Source organism: Branchiostoma belcheri, unplaced genomic scaffold (assembly GCF_001625305.1).
Source record: "Branchiostoma belcheri isolate BF01 breed outbred unplaced genomic scaffold, Haploidv18h27 scaffold160, whole genome shotgun sequence".
In the NCBI taxonomy this organism is placed as follows: Eukaryota; Metazoa; Chordata; class Leptocardii; order Amphioxiformes; family Branchiostomatidae; genus Branchiostoma; species Branchiostoma belcheri.
Window position 1 is genome coordinate 235,467 of NW_017803047.1, and position 14,929 is coordinate 250,395.

General features: G+C 39.0%; 1 protein-coding gene across 1 annotated transcript in view; it reads left to right on the plus strand.

Moving 5' to 3' along the window:
• Positions 1–14,929, plus strand: part of LOC109466223 (ras-GEF domain-containing family member 1B-like) — a 95,227-nt gene that overhangs the window by 6,437 nt on the left and 73,861 nt on the right. The window contains exon 2 of the mRNA XM_019763889.1: positions 5,902–5,987. Coding sequence (XP_019619448.1) covers positions 5,955–5,987 — 33 coding nt within the window. The 5' untranslated portion in view covers positions 5,902–5,954. The remainder of the gene's footprint in view (positions 1–5,901; positions 5,988–14,929) is intronic.

The following is a 14,929-nucleotide window of genomic DNA, read 5'->3' on the forward strand; positions in this document are numbered from 1 at the left end:
ATTGAAAGATGGAATAACTGTAACAACTAGGAAGAAAAGAACTGTTTTCAACTGTTCAGGGCAAAATATGAGCATTTTGCAGTTGATTCTAAATTTTTTTTTTTTTTGCAAATCAGGAAAAAAAAGAAGCGGGCGAATCCGTTAACCAAGAAATTAAATTGGTGTGGCCTCAGTGTGGTGCCAGTATTCTTATGGTATAATCCATCTTTAATCCAGGTAAAGCCCACTAATTTGAACCATGGAAGACTTGGAATCTGATTGAAGACTTGGCAAAAACTTGAAGCAGGTTTTCATTAGATCAAGGGACATAGGAATATCATGAAATAAAAACTATATTATTGTAACAAAGTGACAGTGTTCAGATACATAAAACTGAATTGTTGAAATATCCTTATTTGAAGTGAACTGAAGAAATTCTTTGTTAGGGTGTACAGTGCAAATATGTGTCAGTTCAATAGGGTAAGCTGCACAGTTTCTGTATTTTTGTGGTCTAAACACAAGCATGTTCTCGTTAACATAGTGATGATGGAAGTATAGGGAGTCACATACCCAGGGCTCGAAATACTGGGTGCATGTGCACCTTATAATTGTTATATTTAGTGCACCCAAAATTGGAGCTGTGCACCCAATTTTTCTCTCTGGGTGCACCAGTGCACCCAAATATTTTTGTGGGTATTTTTGTACACATCATATGTATAATAGTAGGCAGGATATTCTTGGCATACAAGTGTCAGAAAAATGAAAAAAAATCTTTGTTGTAAGTTAGCCCCCATTTCAGATTCAAGCTCAGAAGAGGAGCTTAGTAAGATCTGTGATAAGTTTTTGTTTTATATGGTGCACCCAAAAAACTTTTTGTGCATCTAATATTTTAGGTTGGATGTACCTAAGTGCTAGTCTCCACCAGACTTCTTTTGCGGGGTGAATAAATCGTAGAAATCGGCCTAAAAAGGGTATCAATTGGCCAGATAAGGTAGCCGGCCAGAGAAGCTCCATTGCCCCGCCTGTACCTACATTTTGTATTTATTTTTACCTTTATTGTACAAACATACCCACTGGGTTAACTACAAAGAAATAGTTTGTACGTACATACATGTATACATGTTAGCACTAGCGCCATAGTCTATTCGTGCTTTCTTTAGTTTTGTTCAGTTAAGCATATTTTTTTTATAAAATATGAGAACCAACAAATTAAATTGGTATGGCCTAAGCAAATGAGATTTTCTTCTCTAACGTAAATCTTAAAATTTTTTTCCTGCCACTGTGTCTATTATAAGAGGTCTGTTTTAAATTTAGCATTTAATTCTTCTGTTTGCATTGTACTAGTCACAAGCTGATGCGTCATACTGGTAGTTCAAGAGCAACAATTGCTATCGAAGTATGTTGCGTCAGCTTGTAAAATGTGAACAGATGTTAGCACAATGGTACACTAATGTTACAGTATAAAGTTGTATGGTGTTTTGACAGTGAGGTTGAGAAATTGCCATTTGAAAAAAAACAACACCAAAATTTCATTGAGAATTTCTGGCATAAATGTTTGATAAGGCCACACCAATTAAATTTCATGGTTAACGGATTTTTGTAGAAAAATAATGAAGCGGGCGAGTGAAAAAAATAAAAACTTATAAATATAATGGCCCAAAATGGTACGATAGGAGCCATGACGTCAACACACCAGGCTGGTTCAAAATTTAAACAATGAATTTTGAACTGTTGATGATACCACTGCATTGAAAGATGAAATAACTGTAACAACTTCCTAGGATAAAAGGACTGTTTTCAACTGTTCAGGGTAAAATATGAGCGCTTTTACATTTGAATTTGATTCTAAATTTTTTTTTTGCAAATCAGAAAAAAATGAAGCGGGCGAATCCGTTAACCAAGAAATTAAATTGGTGTGGCCTTATGACGGTGTATGATAGAATGCTGTCTTCTCCATATTTTATTTCTTTCTCACATGAAACCCACAATTGGTTCATCCTGGCCCAGTGAAAACTCCCAGTGATGACAGGCATGTCAGGGGTCACCTGATGGCAGGAGAATAGACGTCAGGGCTTTCCCACGTCTGCTATTGTGCCAGACACCCCTGAAGGGTTATTAAAGCTAACGGTTTGTTGGGAGAGGGTGTACCCATTTGGTTAGGCCGAACACGCCTCTTCTATTGTACAAAATCTGGGATAAAATATGCTGTTGGTGTTAAGGTAAGGTTCTCAATTTATAATATTGTAGGTAAGAAAATACAGGGCCTAAAATACTGGGTGCACGTGCACCTTGGTGCACCTAAATTTGGAGCTGTGCACCCAGTTTTTTTCTGTGGGTGCACCAGTGCACCCAAATATTTTCATAGGTTTACGTAAACTATGTAAAGATGTTAAATGTATGATAGTATCAACAGCATATTCTTAACATCTAAGTGTCTTAAAATAGTAAAATCATTGCTAAAGTACATGTACTTTTCATTACAAATGAAATATAATTAATTCTTGCGGACATTGTACTTATTTTATCTTATATGGTGCACCCAAGGACATTATACAGGAAGGACTGGGCTCGCATTTAGTCACTATTCAGCAACGTTCGACTCATGTGTGAAAAAACAATTGACACCTATATGCCGATTACCCCTTGATTTACATAAATACAAAGCGCCCACAAGCGGCCCCCGCTATTGTTAGAAAATTTACGATGCCGCGACCGGGCGACAGGCACATTGTTTGGAGCAAGTTTGGGGTGATTTTGAGGATTGAAATAATATTTAGTATGATTTTGAAGAATTGGAGGGGGATATATCCACACACGTAGTACTACACTTGAATCAGGGACCTTTGCTTGAATGTAAAGTTACACACTAGCGCGAGCGGGTGTTCCATATTTCTGTGTTTTAAACTGAAGCCCCAAGAAACAAACACAACGTGCCAAGCTTCTGTTTTTTTGCCAAAAACTACAAGCAGACACGGACTAGATAAGATCGGGAACCCACATGTATATGAAGCATGAATGTCTGGACATGTCCCTGGTGCACGTTTCTGGTACATAAATGGCGATCTTCCGCTTGGCTTCGGAAAATGCAACCCCTAAAGTACGGACCCGATCTTCTCCCATGACTTTCTAAGTCCGCCGTACAAGTCCATCTACAGAATTTCCTACAACATGGTGCAATGTTTGAACCCAGCGACCGGAAAAAATCGACAACGACCGCCGATAAAATGTACAGGAATGTAAACAAAAAGGTCCGTACATTCAAAGAAAAACGTTCACTAATACAGGAAAAACGACGTAACAACATTATAGCGAGATAAAATCTGTGTATTTTCTTAGATATTTTACGGCTGAAAACATAAGTGACTTCGACGAAAACGGCTGTAAACTTGTCCATGTTTGTCGTACGGCGATGAAACAAACATCAAAATCTCCGCCATTTTCTTCTCTACGCGATGCCGACGTCTGCGCATGGCAGCCGCGCAACCCAAATAAGGAAACTGTCGGAAAACGCAGGGGTAGCGAAGTAGTCTTCGGAAGGCTTCGGCGCCCATGACGTCATGGTGCTGCTCATTAGCTATGCCAACGTCATGATTCGGCCGAAAACCCCGCGAAAGGGTGAGTCCAACGTTGACATCAATCGGGGGCCGCGCGGGCGTGAAGACAAAGGGACGCAGCGGGACTCGGCGCGGCGGAACAATGGCCACCGCGGGGTGTTAATTGCGAGCCCAGTCCTTCTTGTACAATGTCTCTGGTGCACCCAAAAACTTTTTTGTGAGCCTAATTTTTTTAGGTTGGGTTGGGAGTAGTGAACCTACTCCCAAAAATGAATTTCGAGCCCTGAAATAGTTTTATCACAATAATAATTGTCTTTAATATATTCAAGTAAGACTAAGAGTGTCAGAACTGTAACAGTGGGGTCAAGTACTAACTGACCCAGTCCAATGGGTCCAGACCTTTTGGCCTAGCGGTCAGTGCATTGTTTTCGTAAGCTGGCTGCCCAGGTGCGGTACGGGTTCGATTCCCAGTGTCAGGGTAGACTGTTTTACTCTCCTCTTGTTTCCCAACTGTTCTCTTTGAAGACTTTTTGTAACAAGTTCTTTGCGTTTTTATATTGAATGCTGCCTTAATTAATAATAATTGTGACATAATTTAAAGAGTGATTTGTTGAATTGAAGTTGTTGAAAGGTCTCTAAAAAGTGTTAACCTAGAAATGTACACAGGCTAGGTTATAAATTGGGGTATAAACATTATGAACATTGTCACACAAACACTAGTGTAGAAAGAGACAAATACTAGCTGAAAGATAACAAATATTTAGGCCACACCAATTTGATTTCTTGGTTAATGGATTTTTCTAGAAAAATAATGGAGCGGGCGGGAAAAAAAAAAAAAATAAAAACAGGCCTAGGCATCCTATTATGGTCCAAAATGGTACGCTAGGAGTCATGAAGTCAACACACCAGGCTGGTTCAAAATTTAAACAATGAATTTTGAACTTTTAATGATACCATTGCATTGAAAGATGGAATAACTGTAACAACTAGGATAAAAGGACTGTTTTCAACTGTTCAGGGCAAAATATGAGCATTTTGCAGTTGATTCTGAATTTTTATTGAAGCGGGTGAATCCGTTAACCAAGAAATTAAATTGGTGTGGCCTTAGTGTAGAAAGAGATAAATACAAGCTGAAAGATAACATACAAAGCAAAATTTATCTAGCCAACATTGGTCTTGAGCGCAGGTGGTACAAATCAGTATAGAAGACAGTTACTTTTCTGAAAAACAAGTCGAGTTTCTTCGTGTTTTATTGCTGTGATCCTACATGTTTATGTGACTAGAACATATATTATGCCTGTTTTATACACAAAAGCTAAATGTTGCCAACACACATGTGGTAAAGGAAGGGTCACTGTAGTTTATCATGGTGTCATGACAGGTGACATCAACCATTTGTTTCAGTAACAAATTACGAAACTATTAGGCCACACCAATTTAATTTCTTGGTTAACGGATTCGCCAGCTTCATTTTTCTCTGATTTGCAAATAAAAATAAAAATTCAGAATCAACTGCAAAATGCTCATATTTTGCCCTGAACAGTTGAAAACAGTCCTTTTCTTCCTAGTTGTTACAGTTATTCCATCTTTCAATGCAGTGGTATCATTAAAATTCAAAATTCATGTATACATGTATAAGATACATAAATACATAAATAAATTACATAAATAAATAATACCAGGAAAAAAACATACAAATTAATAACTATTGGGATACAAAAATAAACTACTTCACTGTAGATGTGGGTGCATTATTAACAGTTTAATGTTTCAGCAATTTTTCAGGGAAGTTGGAAAGCTCTTTAGGCCACACCAATTTAATTTGTTGCTTCTCAGATTTTTTCAGAAAAAATATGAAGCGACAGGGCGAAATAAAAAACAAAACAAAACAGGCCAAGGCACCCCGTGATAGCCGGAAATAGTACAATATGAGCTATGAATTAAATAATTAAAACAATATATTTTGAACTTTAAATGAAACGAAGTTGTATAAATGTTACATTGAAAAACTTTAACAACTAGGAAGAAAAGGACTTTTTTCAACCGTTGGGGCCAAAATATGTCTTTCATTGAGCATTTAGAACCAAAAAAAATTTTTTTTTTTGCAAATCGGAAAAGAAATGGACAGGGTGAATCCAAGAAACAACAAATTTAATTGGTGTGGCCTTATTGGCTTATGTCAAACTTGAAACATTGATTTCCTCAAACAACAGAAGAGAAAGAGAGAGCCCCTCTCCAGATGTCGTGGTCGGCTAGTCACTCTTTCCACTTCAGTCAGCGCGGGGCTCACGCTGCGCGCTCCGTCCGAACTCGAGAGGTCACGCGTACTCAAGTACCTTTGCTTTTCCCCTTCTGTCCCTGCTACTAGGTTTTCCGTGTAAGACAAGACCTGGGCAGTGAGAGAGACACACGCGAACCAGAATGGGGTCCGACCTGCTAGCCATACAGCTGGAGGTAAGTTTCTAACTTCTTAGCCTCCATAGCAATTTTGCCAAAAACTGGAGGTCTTCAGGGTCTTTGGGAGCTTGTATGTGCTATTTTCTGATGGCATATAGACAACATAGCCGGCCTGGTTGAAATTACCCCCGTTTTTAGAACTGGGCTAATCAGAAAACAGCCAAAGACCACCAGTTCTATAAGCCTGCAATACGGAGGCTAGTGAGTTCTAGAAAGCTTGTGTTCATTGATTGTTTTTAAAGGTGATAATTGGGCCCGAAGCCTTTGTGTAAGGAAAGGCTTTTTGGATGGAAATTTGGTGATTTGTTTTTATCTAAAAGCACACAGTTCATTGTTAGAGGGTTACAGTTGTTGCTTTTGAATGTACAATGCTTGCCACAAATGTCTATTGTGTTGTGGGATGTCAGGGAGGGCTATTTCAACAATGACATGTTTTTTGAAGGGGGGTTTCTTTTCACGGAGTTTCAACGTCATTTTCCACTTTTTCAATTAGTGGCAGTGTGCAGGTTTATTTGTCGCAATTGTATGCTGGTTCAGACTGAGTGATCTCAAACGTGTAAACAAATTCCTCACAAATATCAACAATAACAACATGTAAATCAGTTATATAAAAGGCCACACCAATTTAATATCTTGGTTAACAGATTTTTGTACAAAAATAATGGAGCGGGCGGGTGAAAAAATAAAAAAAATAAAAACAGGCCTAGGCATCCTATTATGGCCCAAAATGGTACGATAGGAGCCATGAAGTCAACACACCAGGCTGGTACAAAATTTAAACAATGAATTTTTAACTTTTAATGATACTACTGCATTGAAAGATGGAATAACTGTAACAACTAGGAAGAAAAGGACTGTTTCCAACTGTTCAGGGCAAAATATGAGCATTTTACAGTTGATTCTGAATTTTTATTTTCATTTGCAAATCAGAAAAAAATGAAGCGGGCGAATCCGTTAACCAAGAAATTAAATTGGTGTGGCCTAAGGACATGTAATCAGCTTACAAGCCAAGGGTGGCAACTGTAATCCTTTTATGAAATTTAAGTTATGCAGAAACTTATAAACAGATTTGCTTTTTCACACCAGAGTACTTAACAGTTGCTACAAAACATGTACATGTATACTGTAATGCCTGATATTTTTGCGGTACTGTTATGTTCACGGTTTTTGCGGTCAGTTCTGTATTGCAAACTTATCGTTAACAAATAATTTGCCGACTTTCTTTTTTTCTGCACCTGCTGCCTGGTGTGAACATATAGTTTCTGGAACACCATTTTCCTCTAACCGCAAACCTTTGTTATTGCGGACATATATAATGTGAACTACAGTAGTTAAGAGGTCTGCTGCCTATGACCACCAAGTTACAGCAAATTAAAAGAACAGGTTTAATATATTAACTTGGTCATATATAAATTACATGCATGCATGGATGCTCAGAAGTGACCAGGAAAAAAATAGTTGAAACACTTTTCCTAAACACTTAAACAGTCGTTCTGCCACGAGACAAAACAGATGAAAGCGGTGACTAAAATCTCTCTTGAAAATTCCAATGAATATGAGTGGCTCCACATGGGGTGCCCCACCTAGTCCAGCACTCCATACATTTTACATACTACAATAGCTCATTGGCTTTTGTATCCAGGTAGTTTCTTGGCAGGCTCCTATTTTCTAGGTGACAGTGACGTCCTGAAAAATGGGGGTCTTTCATTCATGTTCTTGTAAATTTTGTACGTTTACCCAGCAGGGTTTAAAATCAGTGACTGTACAAAATACTTTTTTGAACCAGGTTGCCCAGTGGTCAACCTACTGCAAAAATTAGGTTGCCCATCAGAATTTTAGGTTGCCCCACGTATAAGTTACTCACTTTCATCAAATTGTTACATACATTATAAAGCCTTTGACAATATTTCTAACAGCCTTTAGTTAACTGATACTAGTAATAGCCATTATTACCTAAAATTAAAAAGCATCTTCCAGATACAGTGGTGCAAGCCAAGCAGGCATGATGGGGGGGGGGGCATTCTTAAAATTCAGGTAGCACACTGGGCTACCTAGGTTAAAATTTGGTTGCCTGGGGCAACTGAGCAACCAAGTATTTTGCATGCTGAAAATGCATTTTTGGAAATGCAAATAGTTGAACTGGTACACCTAACCTAAATCTGTATGGAAAGGTGGACAGAAAAAATATTTTTTTTTTGCAAATCAGAAAAAAATGAAGCGGGTGAATCTGTTAACCAAGAAATTAAATTGGTGTGGCCAAAGTGGTGATTGATGTGGTTCTGTCCCGTGATTGTGAGGTGGATTGAAACTGGAGCAGGGAAATTGTACTCTTTCTTTGAACCGTTCTCTCACGGAATGTGGCACTGCACCCCTGCGGAACAGCCAGTATAATCTTTCGTGTATCGTTTTGTCCTTTTCATTCTTCAGTCAAGACGTATGTGTTTATGTCTGGATGTATCTAATACCATTGTTGACGGCGTCGCACTTTTATTGAACTTTTTAAAAGCTGTTATAGGAAAGGGAAAGTCACATATGTCTAAGGCATCCTCCCATCTTGAGAGATGATGGTAGCAAGTCATATGGGCGCCCGCAAGCCCTTTTCTGTAGAGCGTAATCAGCTGTCTTAATTCTACGTAGAGCGTATATGGACCGCTCTAATTCAACGTAGAGCGTACTAATTGGCGCATTTTGCGTAGAGCGTATTCGCCGTTTTAATTCTATGTAATGCGTTGTAGCTACTTTGAATATATCGTAAAGCGTAATCGAGAAGTTTCTGAATTCAGCATAGACGATAGAGCGTTGTCGGGACCCCCCTCGGGCGACCCCCCTTGCAGGTCCTCTCATATAGCTCACAATAAGTTAAAATTCAATAAAACAAGAAATAGGCAACAAGTCATTTGAAATATCCTGTCAGAGTAGTTGAAGTTAAAACTGCTGACAAATTCTGTACTTGAATTATCATTATTATAGTACTTTTGACATCAACTTTCACAAATTTTAATTTATGGCTATGATCAGTCATTCATAACTTTTTATCTTGGAAACAAGCAACGTTTTAGTTGTTTAGCCTCAGGTAATTCAGAACACCCCGTGTTGTAGTCTATATTGCTACTAGTAGGTCATCACTAAAGCCTTGGTCACAACCTGCCATACGTGCATTTGCGTGCTGTCTACGTCCAAAAACGTGGGCAAACGCAGGGTATCCGTGCGTGGTGAGTACCGCCTCCGTACGGAATCCTACGGATTTGGGAGCACGCAGCAAGCCGTAGAACTTAAAGTGCATGTAAAACTTTTTCTACATGTGGTCTGCGGATTCACCACCCGTACGTGCAAGTACGAGAGACGCGCGTGCCCTGTACGTGCCGTACGGACGAAGCACGTGTGAGTTCGGCCTCCTTACGGTAAAGTTGCATTCGCAGAGATCGTACGTTGTAAGCACGTACAACTCACTTACCACTTGCGCAACGTACGATGCACGCAACCGCTCACGGCCAGACGTAACGTGCAGACCACACTCTTACACCTTGTGCAACCGTGCGAGTGACGTGCGTCGACGCCACTCCTTCCCTACGTTTTCAGAAAAAACGTAGCAGACGTAGCCTCAAAAAAAAAACGTACGGACAAAAAGCACGTACGGCGGGTTGTGACCGTATCTTAAGTGGAGCACGAAGAGCACATCTCTGCCAACTGTCAGTCTGCGATAGTCAGAAGAGAACACACAAAGCTGTTCTGTAAACAGAAAACATTGGAGCCTCTCCCCTTACAGGCTCTGTGTAAGTCTGTTTAAAGAGAGTATAAACATTTCCACCTCACGTATACAGCCAGGTAATGCGATGGCACCAGGCTCGAAATACATTTTTCTGCATACCTAACATTGAAAATCTGCATACCAGCTGCAGGTAACATTGAAAATTACCTGCAAATATAAGACTTTTAAAAAATGTTATCATTGATTTTTTTCATACTTCATACATGTAGGTGGTAATAGTTAATGCTAATGTCAATGTTAAAGTTAAGTTGAAGTCCTAACCCCCAACCATTGGGCATGGCACTCCTATGTCCATTTCTGTCGCCCTTGGGCCACACAGTTGTGCAATCACTGCAGCAGGCGGCTAGTCCACTGGTAGTGGTGTATGTTTAACTCCCATATGCTTTCTCAAATACTGAGTTTTAATCAGAGAAAGCAGTATGTACCATTTATAAAGTTTAGGCAAGGGATCGAACTCACTAGACCTACCATACCCACTCTACCCACTTGGCCATTGCACCGGCTAGCAGTCACACAGCAAATGCAGCAAACAAAAATTCACAAACACCTAGTACATTTATATACCCAGTACATGGACCAGTACAGGTAAGATGCAGGTAGACATCAGAAATACTGTACCTAGCCTGCTTAGCCTCGAAATTAACGTTTCTTCCTATTGTCCCAGCACTGTCCTAAATATAAATTTCAGTTGTCCCGAAGTGAGGTTGAACTGTCCCAACCTGTTTTTCAGGAAGTATGTATGTCATTGACTTGAACTTAAAGTCAACTTTATTTTGCTTATGTTCTGACTCCCAAAGTAGACAGAAAATTAGGGGGGAATTTTCCGGAGCCAAAAGCTGGGACGTGTGCCTGATAATCAAAAGAAGGACATTCTAGGTCTGATGTTGATTATATTTCTATTGTGACTGTCCCAAAAATGTCCGAAAGTGTCTTTTTAGTAGTATGTCCTGGCCTAAATTTTTAGTGCTCAATGGCCATTGGGACTCTGTTATGATTTAAATTTCGAGCCCTGGGCCCCAATTTTACACAATCATGCATGTACCTGCACACTTGCACCAAGTATTTGGAGTCCTGACAGGCATAAGTTGATAACGCAGTGTTTGGATAGAGCTGTGGTCTGTGAGGATGTGAGAACAAGGGGCTCAGTGATGGGTGGCATGTGGCCAGGCTTAGGAACCAGTTAACTCCAGCCCTGGATGGATTCAACAAGATGACAACAGCTTGGAAGGATTTGGGTTGAGATCCTAGCTCTGTATTCACTGTCCACCCATTGAGCCAAAGGGTAGAATAATGGACAATTGTGTGGCAGTCTATCTGGATATAAGTCCAACAGGCAGTTAAGCTAGTAAAGCTACATCGATGTACTTAGATCAAAGCAGATGTTAGGCCTTTAAAAAAAAAGCTTAGGTCACACTAATTTAATTTCTTGGTTGATGGATTCGCCCACTTCATTTTTTTCTGATTTGAAAAAAAAAAAATTAAGAATCAACTGCAAAATGCTCATATTTTGCCCTGAACAGTTGAAAACTGTCCTTTTCTTCCTAGTTGTTACAGTTATTCCAACTTTCAATGCAGTGGTATCATTAAAAGTTCAAATTCATTGTTTAAATTTTGAAGCGGCCTGGTGTGTTGACTTCATGGCTCCTATTGTACCATTTAGGGCCATAATAGGATGCCTATGCCTGTTTTTATTTCAATTTCTTCGCCCCCCCCCCGCTCCATTATTTTTTTTAGAAAAATCTGTTAACCAAGAAATTTAATTGGTGTGGCCTTAAAAAGATTTAATTTGTCAGCTTCTCTATTTTTTTTAGCTTTTCTTAGGTGAAAACCTGGCCAGGATGCCTAGAAGTTAGAGAATAGCTGACAATGTAGAAAGCCCTACAAAATGCTTTAAAAAAGTCCAAAAGTTTCAAACACTGGCCTAACCTCTGCTTGGACATTCAGTGTACATTAAGTTTGTAGCTGGAACCCTGGCCATGTTGACTTTCTGTGGTATAATCTTGTTTTACATTGTATAAATACAGTTATGTTTATACATGTAGATAATAGAATTATATGGATATCTATCCTGTGTAACTTGTACAAACATCTCAGGCCCTTATCATATCTGACCTAGTTACCACCTGTTACCACTGACCAATAAACTTTGAAAACACTAAAAAAAGATATTGTCTGCAATGGGCAAATTTCTGATGCAATGTTGGATCAAACCAAGCTGCAAGATTCTGCACGAATAACTGTCAAAGAGGTGCTAGTGTAACGGAAATGAAAAGAAACCTACAGTGGGGGTTGGTGGAAGACAGACGTAGAATGTCCAGACTTTGCATAATGTACAAAATGAAAATAAACTGGTGGACGTACCAACCACTAAGTATCTGACACCAACACAAAAAAGAACAAGAAACAGTCATGCCTTCAAATATCAGAGTTATCAACCAAGAATTGAGGTGTTAAAAAACTCGTATTTCCCCAGAACTATTGTAGACTGGAACTCGTTGCCACCAAGCACAGTTGGGGTATCATCACTAGAAAGCTTTAAACAACTCCTGCAATAAATTTGAGGGTAACAAGTTGTTCGGTGTGATATAGCTAGCTGCCGCCGCGCCACGTGCCTGCGAAGCTGGTGTGTTACGCCGAAGGGCGGTTATACCGGCTATACAGATACAGATACAGACCTGTACGAAAACCGTGAAAAATCTGGGTTTCGCAGGCACAGTAATTGTTCTGCTGACGTGTTATAGCATGTAATATACAGGCTTGAAAGTGACACACTCCACACTTCTTTAAACAATCCAGCCCTCCGACAACCCTGAGCATATTGATTCTAGATTTCTCTCCCAATTTATCATCCAGACGTTTCCTGAATAGGCTTTGTATAAGGGTGACTATTTTACAGCTGTGTCGGAGGCGGACTCGTGATTCAATAGTTCACATTCTGTTTACCTACTTTCAAGACTAGTTGTTTCCTGAGTCATCACAGCTATATTTGGACTTTACTACATACTGTTTTAGAGTTTATATATGTTTATGATGCCTCCATTGAATACTTATTTGTACTATAGTAACTGTTATAGATATCAATAATTAGTATTTAGTATTAAAAAGAAACATATTATAGCTATGAATATCTCTTATAAGACTTATTATAGGTAATTTACTACTTTTTTTGTAGTTTTTTATGGCACTATAAAAGAAAGAGGTATTAGCAAATTGACTGGACTGGAGGCATATTCAAAATCCAATTTTTTTTAAAATCGTTTTTCATGTTTTTAAAGTTAGATGCAGGTTAAGACATCAGAAATACCTGCACATCTCCAATTTTACCTACACTAACCTGCATATACCCAGTACATGGACCAGTGTAGGTTAGGTAACGGTAGACATTAGATCTGAAATGCATTCACAGATCCCATTTTACCTGCTCTAAGGCCACACCAATTTAATTTCTTGGTTATTTATTTAACGGATTCGCCCGCTTCATTTTTTTCTGATTTGCAAAAAAAAAAAAAAGATTCAGAATCAACTGCAAAATGCTCATATTTTGCCCTGAACAGTTGAAAACAGTCCTTTTCATCCTGGTTGTTACAGTTATTCCATCTTTGAATGCAATTGTATCCTTAAAAGTTCAACATTCATTGTTTAAATTTTGAACCAGCCTGGTGTGTTGACTTCATGGCTCCTATCGTACCATTTTGGGCCATAATAGGATGCCTAGGCCTGTTTTTATTTTTGCCCGCCCGCTCCATCATTTTTCTAGAAAAATCCGTTAACCAAGACATTAAATTGGTGTGGCCTAACCTCCATGTTCAGTTTGTATTTTGAGCCCTGAAGAAGTTAAAGCTCTTGTCATGGGAAACATTTCCCTGCAGTGTTTATCAGCTGTGTGTACTGGAAACAGCTAATTTGTAACCCTTTGTTTGGGTGAGTTAACCGCTTGGATGTCAAGGTCAGACCTACATGAAGTACCGGCTGCTTCAATAGTTTAGACAGGCTCAATGACAACGTTGCCAGTTTTGGAAAACATGTTTTGGAAGATACTAACCCATGTCAGAGGAGCATGTAAGCAGAATGTTCTGCGTCCATAGAAATCTGGATTTTTCACAGTTTTTGTTGTTACTGTTTGGTCAAAGTTGCATCAGAATTTTGCCTGTTGCAGACGATATCTTTACTGACACAACATTTGAATACGGTAGATGGGCATGGGATGTCATCCCTACATGTAAATAATTGCGAATAGGACCTTAGATGAGGCGTTCTATTGATTCAGAAGTGTTTTGCACAATTGCATTATGGGTTTAGTGCATGTGCTGTTAGTAAGGTGCAGTACGTTTTGCCGACATGCTTGTCAGAGCTGATATTAGATGTATAGAAAACCAAATCAAGAAAATGGGAGCCAATTTGCAATTACATTTTGAAATTTGTCAAAAATTATATATGGGGTGATTTGGGCCTTACAAATTTTACAGTTCATATCCATTGAATTGTGATGTTTTTAACACTTATAATGATCAAGGAAAGAAAGGCAGAAGACACAAGACTTAGTGCATGTATAGCATGCAAAAATGTATGACTGTGTACGTCTAGACTGATCACCAAGGTAGAGCAATCGTCTGTCCAGGAATGAGGACAACACAAGGGCTACTTGCTGTACCAGCAGAGTTCAACAGGGGTCAATAGTCAGACCCTGAGCTTCAGTTGCTCTATTGTGAAAGAAAATAAAAATGGGACTGAAGCATTTGTCAACGTTTCTTATGACTTGAAGCAATTTACGTAACGTGAAGAAGAGATGCACAACATGTAAAATACTCCTGGAGTCTTGGCACAAGAGACAGTATTTGTTATCCCTCCATGTACTAAATGTCTGTTGCTTTCAAAAGTTTGTTTAGGCCACACCAATTTAATTTGTTGGTTCTCGGATTCGCCTCTTCATTTTTTCTGATTTGCAAAAAAAAAAAAAGATTCTGGTTCTGAATCAACTCAAAAATGCTCATATTTTGCCCCCAAACAGTTGAGAAAAGTCCTTTTTCTTCCTAGTTGTTCCAGTGTTTCCATCTATCAATGCAGTGGTTTGATTAAAAGTTCAAAATTCATTGTTTAAATTTTAACACAACCTTTTGTGTTGACTTCATGGCTCCTATCATAGCATTTGGGACTATAATAGGATGCCTAG